General features: G+C 38.1%; 1 protein-coding gene across 16 annotated transcripts in view; it reads left to right on the top strand.

The window, feature by feature from the left end:
* DOCK9 (dedicator of cytokinesis 9) overlaps positions 1 to 19594 on the top strand; it is a 134902-nt gene that overhangs the window by 42769 nt on the left and 72539 nt on the right. For all 16 annotated transcript variants that reach the window (XM_063126089.1, XM_063126088.1, XM_063126096.1 and 13 more), the window contains exons 4-13: positions 1672 to 1754; positions 3708 to 3777; positions 8197 to 8292; positions 8679 to 8813; positions 11394 to 11568; positions 12422 to 12489; positions 17055 to 17129; positions 17215 to 17359; positions 17997 to 18196; positions 18290 to 18412. In XM_063126089.1, the coding sequence (XP_062982159.1) occupies positions 1672 to 1754; positions 3708 to 3777; positions 8197 to 8292; positions 8679 to 8813; positions 11394 to 11568; positions 12422 to 12489; positions 17055 to 17129; positions 17215 to 17359; positions 17997 to 18196; positions 18290 to 18412 (1170 nt within the window). The remainder of the gene's footprint in view (positions 1 to 1671; positions 1755 to 3707; positions 3778 to 8196; positions 8293 to 8678; positions 8814 to 11393; positions 11569 to 12421; positions 12490 to 17054; positions 17130 to 17214; positions 17360 to 17996; positions 18197 to 18289; positions 18413 to 19594) is intronic.

Genomic DNA, 19594 nt, shown 5'->3' with positions numbered 1-19594 from the left:
AAAAATGCCCCCAAAGCAAGATAAAATAAAGGAAATTGGCAAAAAAATAAAAGAAAAAAAGAAAAAGGAAAGAAAAACCCACTAAGTGGGCAGGCAGGCAAAATTATCTCCCCAAACAAAAAGACAGAAACTACTCATCCCCCAAATGGAAATGCACATGCACACACCCTTTATCGAAGAACCAAAATCATATAGGTTCCTCCCACTACCAACACACACAGAGAACACCCCCACTCCCACCAGCTTCTCCCCAGTCTCCGAGGTTATTATTGGGCAGCAGGGGCCTTTCTTTCCCCCCCGTTTTTTTTTATTAAGAAAATGTGGTTTTAGAAAGTTGGGCATACTGCAGTGCAGCACCTGCTCCACCCTCTTCCTTTCTTCTTGGAAGAATGCTCTAGATCCCACATGTGAACCAGAAAAAGGAATTGGGGTGGGCAGTTGCAGGTTGTAGATCTCTATTGCAGCCAAAGAAGGCTAAAAACATGCTAAATTTATTAAAATTCTAAGCAAAACGAATAAGAATAAAAATCAGGAGAGGCGGGGGGCTTGGACACCCAGGCAAGTGTCTGGGGGTACTGTTCTACCCACAGGGGCCCTGTTTCCAAGCCCTCCAAGCTGGTCAATCCCCCCACTTCCTCTCTGCTCTCAATTGTTCTCAGTATTAACAGATAAATTCAGTCTGTCCAACTTCTGGTATATTTATACTGGGGATGGGGAATCTTTGGTAGTCTTAGGTCCACATACCTTCATAGGAGTTGTAATCCAATAAATTCTGGAGGGCCACAGTTCTTCACCCTTGTTTTAGGAGTTAAATGACATGTGGAATTGGATGTCAGAAAAAAATCATACAGGCATGGTTTACTTAAATAGTAGGTCCTAGGTTTATTAGGTGTAAGGAATTTTTTTCTCATTCCTCAGTTTACATTCTCCTAGATCCTTGCTAATTTCAGTATCCTTATTTCAGTAAAATGCTGTCAACAGCTATGTTGCAAACCTACCACAATTTAATAAACCATTTTCTTCTCACGACTTTCACTTTCTAGTATATTTCTACATAGATGAAGACTTTCTATGTGTACTATAGCTGCTTGTACATGTAGTTTTTTAGTTTAAAAAAGTGGCTTGTGGCTTTCTGTACTTGTATAAGTTAAGAACGGTGCGGTTTGACTTGCTCTGTTGTGTTTTGCACTGGACTATCTTAAGAGAGCTACTAAATTAACTTTTCTGAAAAATTAGCTGCTAAAATAGTTCCATATAATAAGCGTGACCAATATACAAGATACGTTAGTGCTGAAGCCAAAATAAATCAGAATTGTTATGTTAGTACAGCTTGGGTGGAGTAAAAATGTACTTCCTCTAATCGAGGGCTGAGAATGCTTTGCTGCAAGCAATAAAGCATTTTTGTAGCCAGATTTAAAGGTAGAGCCTGTGATTTGTTTCTTCATTGATACTATTTATGATGGAATGTATAAAATGTATAGATGTATTCTTTATTCATAGCTACGTTTTTATTGCTAGCCATGTTTTATTGGTAAGAAAGACTTCTTGACTCATAACAAAAATCTTGTGACAGCAATTTTAGTTGAAGTTTTTATCCTACTAAGAAAAGCACACTATTGTATAAAGATTTTCAGTTAAATATGTGTATTATATGTTTCTCTTTATCTAAAGTGCATTAAAACATACAACTCCGACTGGCATGTTGTCAACTACAAATATGAAGATTATTCAGGCGAGTTTCGACAACTTCCAAAGTGAGTAAGATTTGCTAGTACTATCAATCTATACACTTGAAAAAGGGTTTCTTTGTAAATTTTTAATATCTAATCTGAACGTTGCATTGGACACCATGGAGCAGTATCCAACACCACTGCTCTGTTCACACTATTTACGTAGTGCTAGTCACCTCTACCACAACCCAATAGCATATTTCCTTGGAAAACCCATGCCAGCATACGCTGTTGGCATTGTAAGGTTGGTTGTGTAAGCAGGGCGGCATGGTTGGATACTGCCAGTTGGATGTGCAGATGATTGAAATCAATAATATTTCATACCTATGTGTTCTTCAGATAGTCAAGAGCTTCTTCAGTAAATGCACAGAGAGTAGCAGGCGTCATCAATGTATTCCATTCCATATCCACATCAGGTCTACAAATGTATGCATGTCCCTGTGATCTCAATCATGTGGGGAAGTGTAGGCATGTTGTAGACATATGATAGAACAGTTAGAGTGTAACAGGCAGAACCTGCTTCCTTCTACCATTTACATGTATAGCCTTCCCTCTGGAATATCTGGAAGATGGGAAACACAGGACACTTGCACTGCTTCCCTTCTCCACCATATGCTGTAATATCCAAAGTGGAAACACTATAAGGCATTTAAATTTAAATGTCTAAGGGTGCAATTCTATGCACGTTTAGACAGTAAAAACTTCTACAACTTCTAGCATGCGCCAGGTAGCTATACTTGGGATTTAGGAATATTTAGGGAGACAGACCTCTCTTCTTCCTGAAGACATGCTTATTCCTGCATCGAGCAAAGAGTTGGACTCGATGCCCTTACAGGCCCTTTCCAACTCTACTATGATTCTATGATTTCTAACCTTGCTATCTCTATAGCCATAGTCATACTAAAAAGTGGATGGGATGGATGAGAAAGGGTGAATGTGATTACTGTATTAGTTTCAGCAGCATAGAGGAAGTATTCCAAAAGGCTCTTCCTTTTGTTCCATAATTAGAATCAATTTGGCTTGAATGTAAGGTTGTTTTTTAAGGTTCTTTTTCAATGTTTAGGTAAGAAATCCCAAACCATTCCTTAATTAGTTGTGATTTCGCTAGTGCTGCCACCATTCTCCCTCATCCTTTGCTATGCCTTCCATTCAACGTTCCTATTCATTGAGAAAAAATGGCAATGTAAAGTGCTTCAAATGCATTCCTAATCTTTTTTTTTAAAAAAAAGTCTTCTAGAAGTGCTCAGATTTGAGAGTCCGTTGCTATGAAATTTGTGTAATTTTTCATTCAGTTTTACTGCTCTGCAATGAAATTTGTGCATTTTTTGTGAACAAAAAGGACCTTCTGGGGTGGGTGTAATTTCTACGGTACTACATGAAGCAGCCTTTTTTCTTTTTCTTTTTAAAGATGTTTGCAAGCAAGGGAAGTGCCAAAGTTGAGGATGAAATTGTCAAGAACATTGACAAGAATGGGATATCAGTATACTGGGCTAAATAACAGGCAAGCAGTTTTGCACACTTGTGCAAGTCCCCAAAAAATAAAATGTAAAAAAAGGTTGTGAATGTGTTACTACATTCATAAGTGTCCAGAAAATTAATTCCATTGGGAGGTGGGAGAGGAGGGATGAGCTTCCGTTGGGAGCTGACAACCTCCGTGGACCAATTGCAGAAAGGGTGCTGACATAGGGAGCAAGGAAATGAGGGGTTCCGTCGCAAAGGTGCTTGGGATACATTCTGGGAGCTGGCGGAAGGACTGCAGAGTGCCCAGTCATCTGTCAGGTTAGCAAGCAAACAACCAATCCTTGGTGGTTTAGCGTGATGTGCGAAATATGCCTTTCATGTGTGAAGAATTCTCACATCTACACTATACCATTTAGATACTCATTGGTAAACCATTAGTATAGCCATCAGGTGTAAAGTCATCCTAAGTGATCCTGAAATGACTATTGTAAGATGTGGTATTTTTGTTCTTTTTAGCAAAGGGACCAAATTAGAGAAACTTCCAGTTCATGTTTATGAAGTTGATGAAGAAGCAGATAAGGATGAGGTGAGCATATGATTTTTGCTTCCAGCATGGCCATTCAAAATTTTATGTCATATAATGGTTCATATAATTTTGTACAAGAATAGCAAAGTCAGTTAAACTTAGTATTCCGAAATATTCTAAATGTATTTTGCAGAGAATTACTTTATTCCAGTGATCTCTATCAGGCGTAGGAACACTTTGTACATGTGGAATTGTACAAAGGTGGTATGGGCAAACCAGGGATGTTTGAGCTTGCCAAAATTCTCTGAATTTCACTTTGAAACTTGACTCAGCTCACTCTTGTTTTTGTTTCTGATTTTTGGTTTGACCAATTGGGGAAAGTGCACATTTCTATGCATATTTTTCAAAAGTGCACACTTTCCCCTCATTGCCTAAAAAGCAAAAAATGCATTAAAATGCATTTTTCAAGCATGATCACAAGTTCAGGAATGTGTGAACATTTTTCAAAAAATGCATTTGGAATTGCAAAAAGGGGCATGTTAAAATGATTTGCAAACTGGAATTTTGCAGAGTGAGAAGGGAAAATGTTGAAGAACCCAGGATTGCATTGTGTTTTCATGGTAACTATGCAACTGCTGTCAAACCCAAAACCTTCCTTGTAGCTGACCTTAACTTTAAAAACAATGCTAACACATTTGGAGGTTTTTTCATTGGAGAGATACCACAGAGTTGGTATGGTGTAGTTGCCATGCTTTCTTCAATTAGAGTTCCTCTGCCTTTAATAACTGAAAATATAACCCTACTTTTTATGTATGATAGAGTGAAATCATTCTCAGAGAGAGGTGTGTGAAACCTCAGCTCAAACATCAGTTTTACTTTAAGAAGCATATCTGTTCTTGGAATTAGCAAAACCATGTTCTAAAGCCATTATCAACAACTAATTTATCCTTCACCTGTGCTGACTTCACTGTTGCCCTGACGTAAATCTATGCTTCTTTAATTTGGAATCAAAACTAAAGGAAGTGTAATCAAATCTCAATAGAAAAGGTAAAACAGTCAAAATTTGAAGTGGTCATCTGTTAATATAAATATTAATGGAATGGGTAATGTTTGGCACAGTGATTGGGTCTTCTTATCTGCATTCAGTAGTTTTTGCTTGATTCAAAAGACATTGTAAATATGCCCTGTGTGCAACTGGGATAAGGAAATGACTACAGAAACCAGGAAGTGAGTTTCTGTTGTAAAATTACTGCATAATTAGGCTTTTGCCTTCTATTGATTTAACAGATGCCATTGTCTGCAGTACATTCCAAGCTCACAATAGATGCTTGATTCTCATATCCTGTCTTATGCACTAATGGGAATATGTGTCCAGCTAGCACAGTTTTTATCTACCACAGTAACATCAAATAGTTGAATATAACTGGCAGACCAGTCAACAGAGCCTTGAATAATGAAAGGGTGTGTAGTATTTTTATAGATTTGTTTTTGGAATACGCTGTTCAATTGGATTTGTGAAGTTTTCTTGTTGTCAAACAGTGCTTCTGCTCTGTTTTTGCTGTTTTCAACTACTTGTTAGAATTTTGTTTATTCTTCATCGAAGTTCTGGATACTAGGAAAGAAAGCTCCAAGGAATTTGGCTCAGGTTCAATCCCAGCCAACGGGCACTATGGGCCAGTTGTTGAATATTCCATACCTACTGTTCCCTGGCTGCACAATTAGCTTGATTGAAAGCCAGTTATGAGCAGCAATAAAGAGCTCCATCACACATATTTTTCCCCTCTGCTTTTTTACCTCTGATGCAGAAGTGCGTCAAGCTTATGGTCCAATGCCTCTCTTTCGCTCATTTGCTCTTCCATTCCACCGTGCCCCTTCTTTTTCTCCCTCCAGTTCATTGGTTGCTCCTTCCCCCCTTTGAACAAGAATATACAAGCTGGTCCTGTCAGCTGAGTACTTCAACCAAACCACCTTTCTGCTCAGCAAAAATGGAACAACCCTTTAGTCTGGCTCTTTGTGGGCATTGAGGGAGTGCAATCCTGTCTCTGCAGGGATTCAGGCATTGTATTATTTTTAAAAAAATGCTTTCGAGCCTGGCATGCAAGGTTTGGGTTTCTATTAAGGCTTGGAGCCAGCTGCTGGGAGAGATCGCTTTTCCTTGCCAGGACCTGATGCAATTCATTCAAGACAACAGCAAGTCTCCCATCACAGGGCTTAAGGACGCATTTAAACGTGCTTAGGGAAAATAATCCAGACTTTAGGCGTTCGAGGGAAAAACAGAAAGGCTGGGGAAGAGGCGGGGTGTCAGCAGGACAGGCATGGCATCATGTCAGTACCATGCTGCAAGTCTGCACACCAGGCGTGGCAAGAGTGCACTAAATTGCTGGTGTGATGGAACTGAAAGTAATGAGCACAGTTTTGTCAAATATGAATTTTATATTTGCAATCTAAGTGTATTAATAACCCATTTATACTCATGAGTAGTTTCTAACCAAAATACCTTCTTCCCCTTTGTAGTGTCATCTCCTACAATGTTTTATTAAAGTATATTATAGTTCCTCTAAGCCTCCCTTTTGTTATTGTTTAAAGTTATATATGTTGAACTCTTATTATATTCACAGGAGTAGTTCATTTCTCTGATCATTTTGAGTTGCTCCTTTTTGCATTTGTTTTCAGTTTGAATTCATCCTCTCTGAGAATGGTTGACCAACATTGGACATAGTATGCTGCAAGACACTGTGTGCTAGACAAACATAGACTAGTATTTTGTTAATGAATTACTATTTCCTTCTTCCTACTAAACATTTCTCACTTAAAACATTTGAGGACTTTTTCTTGTCATTGCATGAGCCAAAAAGGGAATGCAAATGAAAAATGACAGCCCAGGACAGTTTTACCTTTCTTTAGTTACCCAAATTGATGGAAACTTTTAAAAGGAATACATCCTTCTGAGATCAGACTGTGCTGCTATCAGCCATATATTAGTAATAGCCTGCCTGGGCTATGGCAATGTGTTTCCAAAGCATCAGTTGGTACAGGACCTTACTACGTACTGGAGGTCATAGATGGTCTGTTTATCTCATCTTGGCCAACTGCATTGATTTTTGTTTAGTTCACCAAATTCAAGGTCTCCGTTATTTATCCTTAATGGGCTGGATCCTACATATCTTAGGATATGCAGGATGCTTTTCTTCCATATACTTGTCCCAACCCCCAGCCAGTTTCCAATGATTTCTTGCTCATGCTGAGACTCAGAGAACAGCTTCTTAGAGATGGCAATCCACCTGGTGAAACTTGCTCCTAAGAAAGATCCACTCATTTTCTTTCCTTTTTAAAACTTTCTCCAGGTGGAACAGGCCTTGAGGTCTTCTTCTCCTGTTACTCCCCTACCCCCAACCCTTGCTGCCCTCTCTCTCCTGGAATCCTTCCCACAGGGCAGATGATGGTAAATCTCTTGACAGGATGTTTTTTAAACAGCTGGCTCCAGAATTTTGGGAGGAAAGTTCTATGTACAGAATGGGGTGCTCCTTCTTCCTGCACTCTCCCAAATCTGCTACAGAGAGTTGAGAACCCATTCAGAATAATGTGGGAGGTGGCAGGGGGTTGAGAGGAAACAGTGAATTAGCAAAAATGTTCCCCTTTCTATTTGGGAAGCCTTACTGGGTCCGAAAGGCACCTTCTGGAGCCAACCAAAAGGGTATTATGCTGGCTTTTATTTCTATTTTTTGCAGCTCAGTGGTTGAGCACATGCTTTACATACACAAGTTCCTAGTTGAATCTTCCATTTCCAGGTAGAGCAGGGAAGACCCCTGCCTGAAACCCTGTTCTGTGCTTCCTTCTAGTATGAAGAACGGGTGTTTGCTAGCACTGTGCTTGGCAAATGGTGTGGCTGAGTCCCCAGCTTTGCATTGCTCCTGTTTTCCCCATGCATTAAAAACCCGTCTCCAGATTCCCACTGTTATCTGAGATTGAATAACAGTGGGGATAAGCTCCAGGAGAATTTATCCAGGGGGCAGGGCTTAGCCCTCAAGCCTTGCTTCATGGGAATACACTAGGAGGATCCTCAGGCCGAATTTGGGAGCCCAACGGAACAGTGTTTCTGCACCCTTGGAATAAACAATATTGAGCTAGATGAAGAAATGGTCTGTTGGTATAAGGGAGATTTCTAGGTACCTAAATCACACAAAAATACTTGTATGTTTTAGTTGTGGTTTTATTTTTTCATACATGACTGTGAATAATAGTTTTTAGAGAAGTAACACATGAGTATATATAGCAGGCTTCCCCAACCTGGTGCCTTCCAGATGTTGACTTCAACTCCCATTAGCCCCAGCTGCCATGACTAATAGTTAAGAATCTGGAGAATTGTAGTCCAAAACATCTGGAGGACAGCAGGTTGGGGAAAGCTGATATACAGATTGCTCATGACAAAAGACCAAATAAACATCCCTGTCTTATTGTAGCATTTTCTCTTTTAAATAGGATGCAGCATCTCTAGGATCTCAGAAAGGGGGAATTACAAAACAAGGATGGCTGTACAAAGGCAACATGAACAGTGCTATCAGTGTTACTATGCGGGTATGTTGTTACTATGAGGGTGGGGTACACTTAATCTCTTCTGCTAAACTTTCAATAGACTGTTGTGTTGCACACAGTTCTACATTATCAGTTTTACTGATTTCAAGAGAACTTCTGATTGTAATGTTTTCTACTGTTGTGACTGTAATCCAAAGAACTCTTTAATGTCTGCAAATTGGGCATTTTAACATTTTCCGTGACAGCCACTCCTCACAATATGATGGAGGATGTTTCTTAAGCTGGTTTTAGGGCAGATAATATGAAAAACCATGTAGAGATCACACAAACCCTTACAAGGACTCTTTGGATTCTGGTGTATGAATGTTTTGTGTGTGTATGTGGTGTTATTTTCATATTTTTAACATAACATAATTTTTCATATCTAGTCATTCAAACGAAGATTTTTTCACCTTCTGCAACTTGGTGATGGATCATATAATCTCAATTTCTATAAAGATGAGAAAATATCAAAAGAACCAAAAGGATCAATATTTTTGGATTCCTGCATGGGAGTGGTCCAGGTAACTAGAAAATTATCATGTTTAATATATTGCTTAAACCTTGTGCAAACTTAAATTTGCATCTTTTCTCTCTCTCTCTCTGTCTTTAGCATTGCAGCCGAAACCTACACTCCTAAACACACTTACTAGGGAGTAAGCCCCATTGAACACAGTGGGACTTAACTTTTGATAAACATACATAGGGTTGTACTGTTAGGGTACTTTGAGTGACAGAAATAACAGTAAATATTTGGATATAGTGGTTTGTTTTTCATTGCCAAATAGTCTAGCATGTGTTTTTAGAAGAATTCAGGAATGGTAGTACAGTGCAGGCTTGAGTATTGAGTCACCAACCTATCTAGATGTATTGAGGTTGCACTATTTTTAGATATGAGGTGTTAAAGAAGTATTGCCACTAAATGTTAAGCACTGGGGGGGGGGGGGAATCATAGAAGCCAATTTAAGAATGTCCGAAGATCTAATAGAAGCATAAATAGTACTGTAATATGGCTGAAAAATGTTTTGCATAACTTCTTGTGTGGGATTTCTGTTGTGGGAGCCAGATCACATTCATAGCCATACTCCCAAATGTTTTCAGTTGACCTTTACAATATTAACTTTTCATTAACTCCCCCACCAAAACACTACTCCCACCCCCACAAAATACAACGTAAGATGAATTGAAATCTTGCCAGCAACAAGAGCCAAAAAGGGAGTTGCTTGCATCTGTGTGCTAAGTTTTCAGCGTATTCAAAGAACATTATGGACTTTTCCGATGGAACAAACCTGAAAACAACTGCATTCTTAGATCTTTGGAAGTTTTACTGCATTTTATTCTTAATACCACTTTTACAGTCTTTTAAATTGTTTTTCGGATTATTTATATTCTGTTGTATTTTACTTCAGAGATTTTTGTAGAGTTGCTTTAATCGTCCGGTTTGCATGTAATGCTAAGCCATGGTTTAGCACTATGTGCACAAGCCTAGATGAGCTAATTGCATGTTCCCCCGCTCCTTGCTCAGACAGGAGGACCTGCAGAGATTAGTTTGACAGAATCCCAGTTCATCATTGCTTACAAACCAGAGCATGGTTAAAAACAAACGATGATTAGCCAGCTTCATGGTACTTGCCTATTTTACAAAACTGATGTTCTGTGAATCTGGCTACACTACTGTCCCAAAGTTAGCAAAATATGGATATCTCTAGCTTCCATTCACCTCTAGCTGCTATTTGTCAGATTCCACCCATTAGCAGAATGTGAAAACATTATGCTGTATAGTAGGGACAAGCAATTTGTAGGCCAAAACATCTGCAGCGCCACAAATTGCCCACTCCTGCTGTATATAATGCATACATCAGGGGGTGCTTTTCAGATGCTTTAGACAACAACTTCCATAATCCCTCAACATTTATCATGCAGGCTGGGGCTGATGAGGGCTGTAAGCCAAAACATCTGGAAGGTACCAGCTTGTCTACCACTGGTATGCAGCATGCAGCAAGCCCTGCCTGTACCTTCAGTTACTAACAGAACTGCATTTGCACCTTGTGAGTAGAGCTAGATGCTGGTTCCATTATTTGGTGTGCGATGTCACCATCACTTTGGCTAAATGGTCTGCATATGTGCGGTACCATGCATGCACACCATGGCCAGTTTCAGCAGGGCCATAAAAATCAGTTCTCCACCAAATAGTGTGCTCACTTATCGCAGACCAAATCTACATTCATTTGAAACTTGGAAAGACTCATCTTAACCTCTGCTGCTGTTTCCCAACTCCCTCACTCTAAATGTAGTTGATTAGTAATTCCTTATGGTAGCTTCAGAAGTTTCCTTTGACTTGCATCTTTTGGCACTCTTGGTTCTCTTACATTTCAGTTTCCTTCAGGATAGGAGCAGATCTTACAGTAGCATATTTGGGAAATGTTTCAGGGGCCCGCAGTAAGATTCTCAAGGATCTAATCAAATATACTCAGTGAGCCTTTTATGTTATTGATGGAGTTGGATGACATTTTTATAACTCTCATCTAGAAAATAGTATTAGACATGAGTTCGTGCCCTTCTGATTAGTGTAATTTTGACATCACAGCCATTTCTTTTCTATAACACTAATGCAGCACTTAGTTCAATTAATGCAAGCTCAGATTTTATTGTACTGTGGATCTCCATTCCTTCTGAATTTTTATTCATCACCACAAATTGTTGGCATGGCTAAACACATTTATTTTTTATAAATGTGTTCAGCATAAATCCCTGGAACTTTCCAGCAATTGTTAACTTTCTAAAGGCTTTTTGATTGCTTTCCTTTGGGAAGTTTAAGAAGGATTTTAGTTTTGTACACAGGGAATTGAATCTGACCAGATGTTTTAGGCAGATTACATTTTGTGTGTGTGTGTGTAGTTTTAAATATTCTACAACCAAGAAAAATAGAAGCATGAAATGTTTATAGTTCTATTTCCTTATATAAATGTCGGTTGGGTAGTATGAAGTAGAGTCCAGACTGGAGTTGTCTTCGGGTTACATTATTGTTGAGGGGAGTGAGAGAAAAGAAGAGAAACATCCTAGCTATTCCAGCTGATATGTTAATATCCTTTATTATATTATAGAACAACAAAGTCCGACGTTTTGCTTTTGAGCTCAAGATGCAAGACAAGAGTAGCTATCTTCTTGCAGCAGACAGTGAAGTAGAAATGGAAGAATGGATTACAACTTTAAACAAAATTCTCCAATTAAATTTTGAAGCTGCAATGCAAGAAAAAAGAAATGGAGACTCCCATGAGGGTAAATGCAAGTTATTTCTGCTCATTAATTTGGACCAACTAATTCACTAAATTAAAGGTTCTTTTTACTGTATTCAGGCACCCCATGAAATAGTTCATTTGTTTGTGCAGCTGACATTACTATTCTTAAGGAATTAACTCCTCCTCTGAAGCTCCAGTTTTCTATTTAGAATTCCTGAGGTGGCAGTTTTTTAGAATGCAGTTACTTTTCTTTTAGGCTTAAGATCATGTTACCCACCTTGCCTTAAGTAGGAAAGGTGAAATGATCAGACCAAAGATGCATCTAGTCCAGCATTTCATTTCTAGTAATTGCTAGCCAGATGATGAAGCTTTTGGGCAGAGCATCAAGGCAACAGCCTTCCATTGTTTTTCCTCTCCCCAGTAGCTGCTATTCAGAAGCATCCTATGTCCGAGCATGGTGGTTTCATCTCCCAATGATTGCTAACAACTGTTGTTGAATCTATCTGCCATGAATTTCTCTCATCCTTTTTAAAAGCCACCCACCAGCTCTTCATTAATCTGGAAAGATGTGTATCTTTAAAGGCGGGATAGAAATTATTGTAATAAATACATAAAAATTCAATTAGGCTCTATAATGTTGATGCCTTGTCCTCTTCAAAAGTCGCCTTGAAGAATGATCTGAATAAGTCAGTGATCAACTAGAGTATCATGTTGAGAAGTAGTTCCACTTTATCCAATATGAAATGGTGTTAGGATAGGAAGGAGAATTGCCTCATGTGGTTACAACAGAAGGATGTGGTAGGATACAGCCCTCTAAGTATTAAAATGAAATTATGGAGAACATTTTGGTTACAGCATTTTCCTATTGTTATCAGTTTTTTTTTAATTTTCAGATGATGAACAAGGCAAGATGGACAGCTCCTCATCCAGTTTAGATAGCTATCTACCTGAAATGGTTAAGGTAGTGTTGTGTGTGTGTTTTATTTTAAAGTATGAAGTGTCAATGGTGGAATTATGAGAAATAATGGTGGAATTATGAGATATAATCCTACTATAGAATTATAGAATTGTGGAGATGAAAGGGACCACAAGGATCATCTAGTCCAACCCCTTACAATGTCCTGAAAAGCCAATTAAACCATCCATGAGAGGTGGCTGTCTAGCCTCTTCTTAAAATCCTCCAGAGATGAAGAGCTCACAATCTCTGTAGGTAGACTGTTCCAGTGTTGTAAAGATCTTACCAACAGGAAGTTTTTCCTTATATTTAATCGAAATCTAGATAGCTGTAACTTCTGCCCATTATTTTGGGTCCTAATTTCTGTAGCAATGGAAAATAGTTCTTGCCCATCCTCCCTGTGGCACCCTTTTATGTACCTGAACACTGCTACATGTCTCCCTTCAGTCTTTTTTTCTCCAGACTGAACATCCCAAGATTTTCTTTAGCCTAGCTTCATAGCCCATGTCCTCAAGCCCCTTTATCATCTTTGTTGCCCTCCACTGAATCTCTTCTAACCTGTCAATGTCCTTCTGGAAATGTGGGCCCCAGAATCGTACATAATACTCCAGGTGTGGTCTCACTAGTGCTGAGTAAAGAGGAATAAAGACTTTGATCCAATGCTTTGTCTAATGCAGCCCAGAACTGTATTAGCCCTTTTAGTGGCTATCTCACACTTGCTGACTCAAGTTCAGGTTGCTGTTGATGACCATACCCAAATCTTTCTCTGATGTAGTGCTCTCAAGCCATGAATCCTCCATCTCATATATATACATTACATTTTTCTTTAAATTTCTCCCTGTTAAAGGGCATCTTGTTCATCATAGCCCAGACTTCCAATCTGTCCAAATCAGATTGCAGCCTCATTCTGTCATCATGGGTGTTTGTCAGACCTCTCAGTTTTATGTCATCTGAAAATTTGATAAGCCCATCAATCCCATCATCCCGGCCATAAATAAAAATGTTGAATAATACTGGCCCCAAGACAGAGCTCTGTGGAACCCTGCTAGTTACTGCTCTCCAACTTGATGTAGAGCCATTAATGCTGACTCTCTGAGTGTGGTTAGCCAGCCAGTTGTGGACCCACCCTACTGTAGTGCCATCCAAGACAAACTTTTAACAGCTTGTCAATGAGAATGACATGTGGAACCTTGTCAAAAGCCATGCTGAAATCCTAATTAAGGGGAGAATGTTGACAGTGCATCCACAGTGCCTAAACAATATAAACTTCATTTTGCTGAATACTCATCAGATGAGTGTATTTCTGAAACAGTCCTTAAAACTAGCAGAAATGTTTGTGTAGTTCCCCCCTCTTGCATTTGTTTTCGTAATAAAACAAACTAAAGAAGAACTTTAACATGAAATCATCCTTAGCACTTTGTTTTTGTAACGTAGACAAATATAAAGGAAAAGTTACAACAGATCTCTGTAGATTTCTCCTGTACTAAGTAGAGGCTTGGCATATTTCTAGTATGATGTAGTTCTTACCAGAATAGTAAACTAGTCAGTGAGAGTCTGTCAGAAGAGAGAATCTAAGGTACTTTTAGTGGAAGAGGTTCAAATTTTAAGTTAGCTAGTTAAATTCATGAGATTAAAATTCTCACACATTTATAAAACATATACTGAAGACTGTAATGTGCAGACCAGTAAACCAGCTTCCATAGATTGCATTTTAGCTAATGCAATTTATGGAAGCTCAAACTGTAAAAGAGATTATAATTTCTAGCATCAGATCTGTGACTTATCAACTAAAGCCTTGGTTTGCTACCACTTTCATTTTCAGCTGTTTCAAATTCCACACTGATTTTTATATGTAGCGTTCCCTGCTTTAAATTGGAATTATTCTTGTCCTTTCCTTTGTAATGGGAAGAAATAGTTTTTAAGGTAAAGTTTTCCATGTCATTGTGAGCAAGCCTAAGCAAAGGTGAAGTGGGCTTTTGCTTACTGAGATAATTAAGACAGTAAAAGCTACTTACCTAACAGTGCTTGCTCATCCCAGAAGTTGGGTAGGAGAAGCACTGAGAAAGGTTTCTCCTACTAAAAATGTTGTTCCTTTTCATCTAGAGCCCCTAATTTAACAAGTGGTAAACTATGTAGTGATCAGTGATATTCCCTGAAATTACCTGTATTCCTTTTTAATGCATGAACTTTGTGCTTGGAAGAGGTAATAGCTATGTGTTGAACACTGCAGTTGTGGTGGAAGGTTGGGATATAATTATTTTTAAATAATTAATACATTAATATATAAATAGGAATGGGACCCATCCTTGATTCTTGAAGGGGAGGGGCTGCCTTGAGGATTAAACTCCCCCAAATAATGTCTATGCCTGGGAGGAAAAAACAGTAATCCACTTCCACGTTTCAAGCTTAATTCCAACAATGTTGCAGCCTACTTCCATGCTAGAAGTGAATGTTGGCTCTTCTTCCCTCCTCTGCCACTATGGCACAAACAAAGCAAGTATCATTCCTTCAAGTTACAGGAAACCTTGGGTTTGTACAGTATACAGTGGTGTCCTGCTCATTTCTGTAGTGTAATGTGCTTTAACTACGATCATGATAGTGGAGGAGTAGGTCTGTGTTGTCTTCCTGACTTGTTAGTACAGAATATGAACACTGAACAAGATGTGTTATACTACTTTTTAAAAAAAGTTGTAGTATTAAATATTCTTTTGAAAAGTTTCCCCTTTTCAGATATATTGGAATACATATTTTTAATTTATGTAAGTTAAGCTGCATATAAACTTCTAATGGAATGGTATTTTTTTCACACACACATACCCTAAAAAGGGAAATGTTTAGGTCTATAGATAGTAATTTGGATTTGACTGCTCCTTGAAGGTCTGAACACCTGCTTATTATATCTAATCTTGGTACCAAAAAAGTTGTTTCCTGTTTCCATAAACTCTAAAAGCTATTTTGGCATCTCCGTTTTTCTTGTGTGTTATTTTCCCCTGCATTCTGGTACTGTGTACTTTTTGTTGCTATTTACAGTCAGCTTATATTTTGTTTGGAGAGTGCTCCAGAAAATATCTGAGTCCTTGTGAAGTATGTACTGATTCTTGCTACCGGTCTGTTATATATCTTTTTTTTGGTATGCAGAATCAAACCTTTCATTTGAAGTCATCTATTGTGAAATAGTGGGTCCACGTTGTATCATGGATGCTTTCTGCACTATTTTTGTAGCTGTATTCTTATATCAGTATTTCCAAAGATAATTTTGCTCCTTATGATACATACGCTTTCCCCTTTTCACTAGCAGATTGAGTACAGAATTCTTTGCAGAGTTCATTGTGCCACCCTTATTCCTAGTGGTGCCAAAGTCTCTTCCTATCATTGTCATCTTTTTTTAAAAATTTTGATCCAAAATAATTCTAGACAGGATGTATGTTGGTCATAAAGGTGGTGTTTTAGTATAAAAATAACTAATATGTAGGGCTTGGAAAACTAGGCTCTGTTCCTGGAGAAGTGTGCAGAACAGAATACATTGGCAAATGCGATGTCCGTTATGTTCTTATATTTCAAGCTTGGTCTCAACCATTGTCTGCTTCTTCTTTACTTCCCACTGCCTGTCGTTAAATACCTCTTCTCATAAGGACAGATGGTTTCTCTGCAGCACTTCCTTAATCTTACCACCTGTTTCAGTGACCCTTTCTCACCTTTTTCTTTTACAACCTCTCACACTGTGGCATTGTCACCCTTTTCTCTGTCTTTTACAATGCAAGCAAGCGTTTATGCCTCAGCATTGCAAAAAATTCTGGAGCTGTGCTTTTGGAAGCTCTGATTCAATTTATGCCCCATTTCCCAAAAAGCTTTTTGAGGAAAGAGGTGAATAAATCCTATTATTAAAAGCTATTTTTTCTTACCTCATTAAAAAAAATGCTGTGGTTACACAGTCCAGGGACTGAAATAATACAAGAGAAAGAAATCAGAGGTAGAGCACATGCTTTGCATCCAGAAGGTGCCAGGTTTGATCCCCAGGAAGGGACAGAAAAATCCCTGCCTGAAACCCTGGCGAGCTGCTGCTAGTCAGTGTTGAGAACATTGCTCTAGATGGACCAGTGGTATGACTTGGGATCAGGCAGCTTCCTTTGTTCCTATGTAAATCTACATATTCATATAAATGTGTTGGGAAGGGAAGGCGTAAAGCTAAAATCATAGTAAATTACATAAACAGTTTCAAGATGCCCAGTTCGCTAAATGTGCATCCTGGGCAAAGACAGCTTAGAATTCAAGGTGGCCCAAGCCATATCAGAGTGTTATTACCTTTGCCCTTTCTATCTGCTCCTGATGGGATCCAGCTAGTCTAAGAGGGAATAAGGGGGAAAGGAAAAATAGTAACAAGCTGCTCACCTTTTTCTAGAAATATTTAGTAAATAAACTGCTTAATTGTTGTTTTTTAAAAAATAGTAAAATGAGAGCTGAATTATTTTCTATAAAGAAAACTGCAAAAAAAATGTTACAAGTTGAAGCACCTGCATTTTGAGTTTGCAATAAAAATGTAATTTAAAAGTGCCTGTCTCGTTATCTTACAGGGTTCCAGGGATTCTGAAATAAAATTCAAAAGTGAAAGCAGGGTTAAACTCTTTGCATTGGATCCAGATGCACAGGTTAGATTAATGGGGGGATTAAAAGCTTTTTAATGCTCTTCTTATAAAATAAGAAATAGTTTTCACTCTTCGATTTCTTTTAAAGAAACTTGATTTCTCTGGTATCGAGCCAGAAGTAAAGCCATTTGAAGAGAAGTTTGGGAAGAAAATTCTGGTGAAGTGCAATGATTTATCTTTCAATCTACAAAGCTGTGTGGCTGAAAATGAGGAGGGACCAACAACCAATGTAGGTTGGAATGGTGAATTTATATAATTCCTAAATGTATAAGAAAAATCTCTGATACATGAATGGATGTTTAGAAAATAAAAACATGCTGAGAAATATAATTGCCTCTTGAGATGCTTCTTAGAGTTTTATGATGCAGTGCAGGAACAAAATGAGTATTACAATAATTCAGGTGATTAAAAGCAGAGAAAGGGGAAAAGTTGTGAAGAGTATAGATTGATGGGAATACAGTTAGTTGTTAATTAATATTTAAAGCTTTACATTATGTCTCATATTTTATTGTTTTAGTTGTGAACTACCCAAAGAGCAATATAAAAGTATAATGAATAATAATAAATCTATAATAATAAAAATAATACACTTGGATAGTGATTTATGTAATAATGTGTCAATTTTTGTAGAGTAAAAGGGTGTAAAATCTTGAAATTATGTTTAACTGATATAAAGTGCATGGGTTAACATAGCAATCTTAATTCAAATAAGTTCTAACATATCATTCTAACGCATTGTATTCAAAATAAAAGTCACTCTATAGTATAACAACTCCTTTTTCACAGTATCCATTATTTCAAGTATAACTGTACTTGTCATCATGATGACCATTTTCTCATTTCCTTTTTCTTTTTCTAATATCCAGGTAGAGCCATTTTTCATCTCGTTGTCACTGTTTGACATTAAACATAACCGGAAGATTTCATCAGACTTTCATGTGGATTTGAATCATAGCACAGTGAGGCAGATGCTAGCTAATGCGACACAGCAGTTGCTGAATGGCAACAGTGATTGCTTACATCGGATTCAAGATATTATTCCAGAGATTATGTTACAATATCCCAAACAGGTACGGGTAAAGAAGTCACTGTTTCACGTTCACTGCAGAATAAGGACTCGTATTTTTATTTCAGTATCAATAAACAAAATCCTTTGTTTTTAGGGAATATTCTCAGTAACGTGTCCACATCCTGATATATTTCTAGTGGCCAGAATAGAAAAAGTCCTGCAAGGGAGCATTACCCACTGCGCTGAGCCATATATGAAAAGTTCTGATTCTTCTAAGGTATAGTCTTTTGTTTGTTGGCTGCATGAAATGAAACCTTGCGTTTAACTTGAATCTTGGCATTCCAATTGTAAGTCTATCAGTTTGCTTATAATGTGATAACTCCAGTGAGCACTGGAATGTCAAGATGAAATGTAGTACATATATTCAAAGTATAAAACACCTTTTCAATTTGAATAGGTTTGAAAAACTGTTCAACTCCTGCATTAGTTGCCAAGCATAGGGAGGAAGATGTATAATGCAACGTGGTATCTCCCTTGGACATTAAGGCTCAGTTCAGACCTGTTCTTCTCAAACATGGTTTAGACACTAGTGGTGGTTTGCAAATATCTTCTGTTTTCCCTCTTGTACACAGGGTCCCTTTTTCACTTCCTGTTTTTTTTCCTAAGCATAATATGCCATCACATAGAATTGGCAACCATGGTTAGCATCTTGCCTCCAAACTATAGTATGGAAACCAACTACATACCAACCATAGTTAGACATAACTGTAAACTTTAATTAGAGAAAACCAGGGAGTGGAAGAGGAATTCTGTGCATGAGTGAAGAAGAGCTGGTTCCTTGTTCAGAGCCTTTCAAACATGGTTTGGAGGATCAGTTTCATGATGTCTGAGTTGATCCTCAGGCATCAGAATAAAAGGAAGGGCAACAGATAAAAGGAAGTGTTTCTCCACACAGTCCATAGTAAAAATATGGAATTTCCTACCAGATATTTGTGACCAACTTTGAAACAGGTTTAGACAAATTTATGGAGGATAAGACTATCAATGGCTACTGGGCATGATGATTTTATATTATCTCCAGTATTGGAATCAGGATGGCTACATTTGCCAATTGCTGAAGACTACTAGCAGGACGATGCTGTTGCACTCATGTCCTACTCATGGGCTTCCCATTGGCACCTAGTTGACCACTGTGCAAACAGAATGCTGGACTATAGGACTTTGGTCTAATTTAGTATGACTTCTTATATTCTTATTCTGAGTTTGATCAAGGAACCACACCTGAATTTCTGCCCCCCTTTTCATAGTGGCCCAATAATGATGCAAAATAGATGAATGAGAAACGTGAGCCCTTTCATATACTGCTATAGTAGTTATGATCTGTTTCTAAAATGAAATGCTTAATTGTATTAAAAGCAGAGAAAGTGAGGGTGACCTTGTTGGGTAAGTCCTAGGCTGA

Source organism: Elgaria multicarinata, chromosome 5, assembly GCF_023053635.1.
Source record: "Elgaria multicarinata webbii isolate HBS135686 ecotype San Diego chromosome 5, rElgMul1.1.pri, whole genome shotgun sequence".
In the NCBI taxonomy this organism is placed as follows: domain Eukaryota; kingdom Metazoa; phylum Chordata; class Lepidosauria; order Squamata; family Anguidae; genus Elgaria; species Elgaria multicarinata.
This window is presented reverse-complemented; position numbering and strand designations above follow the sequence as displayed.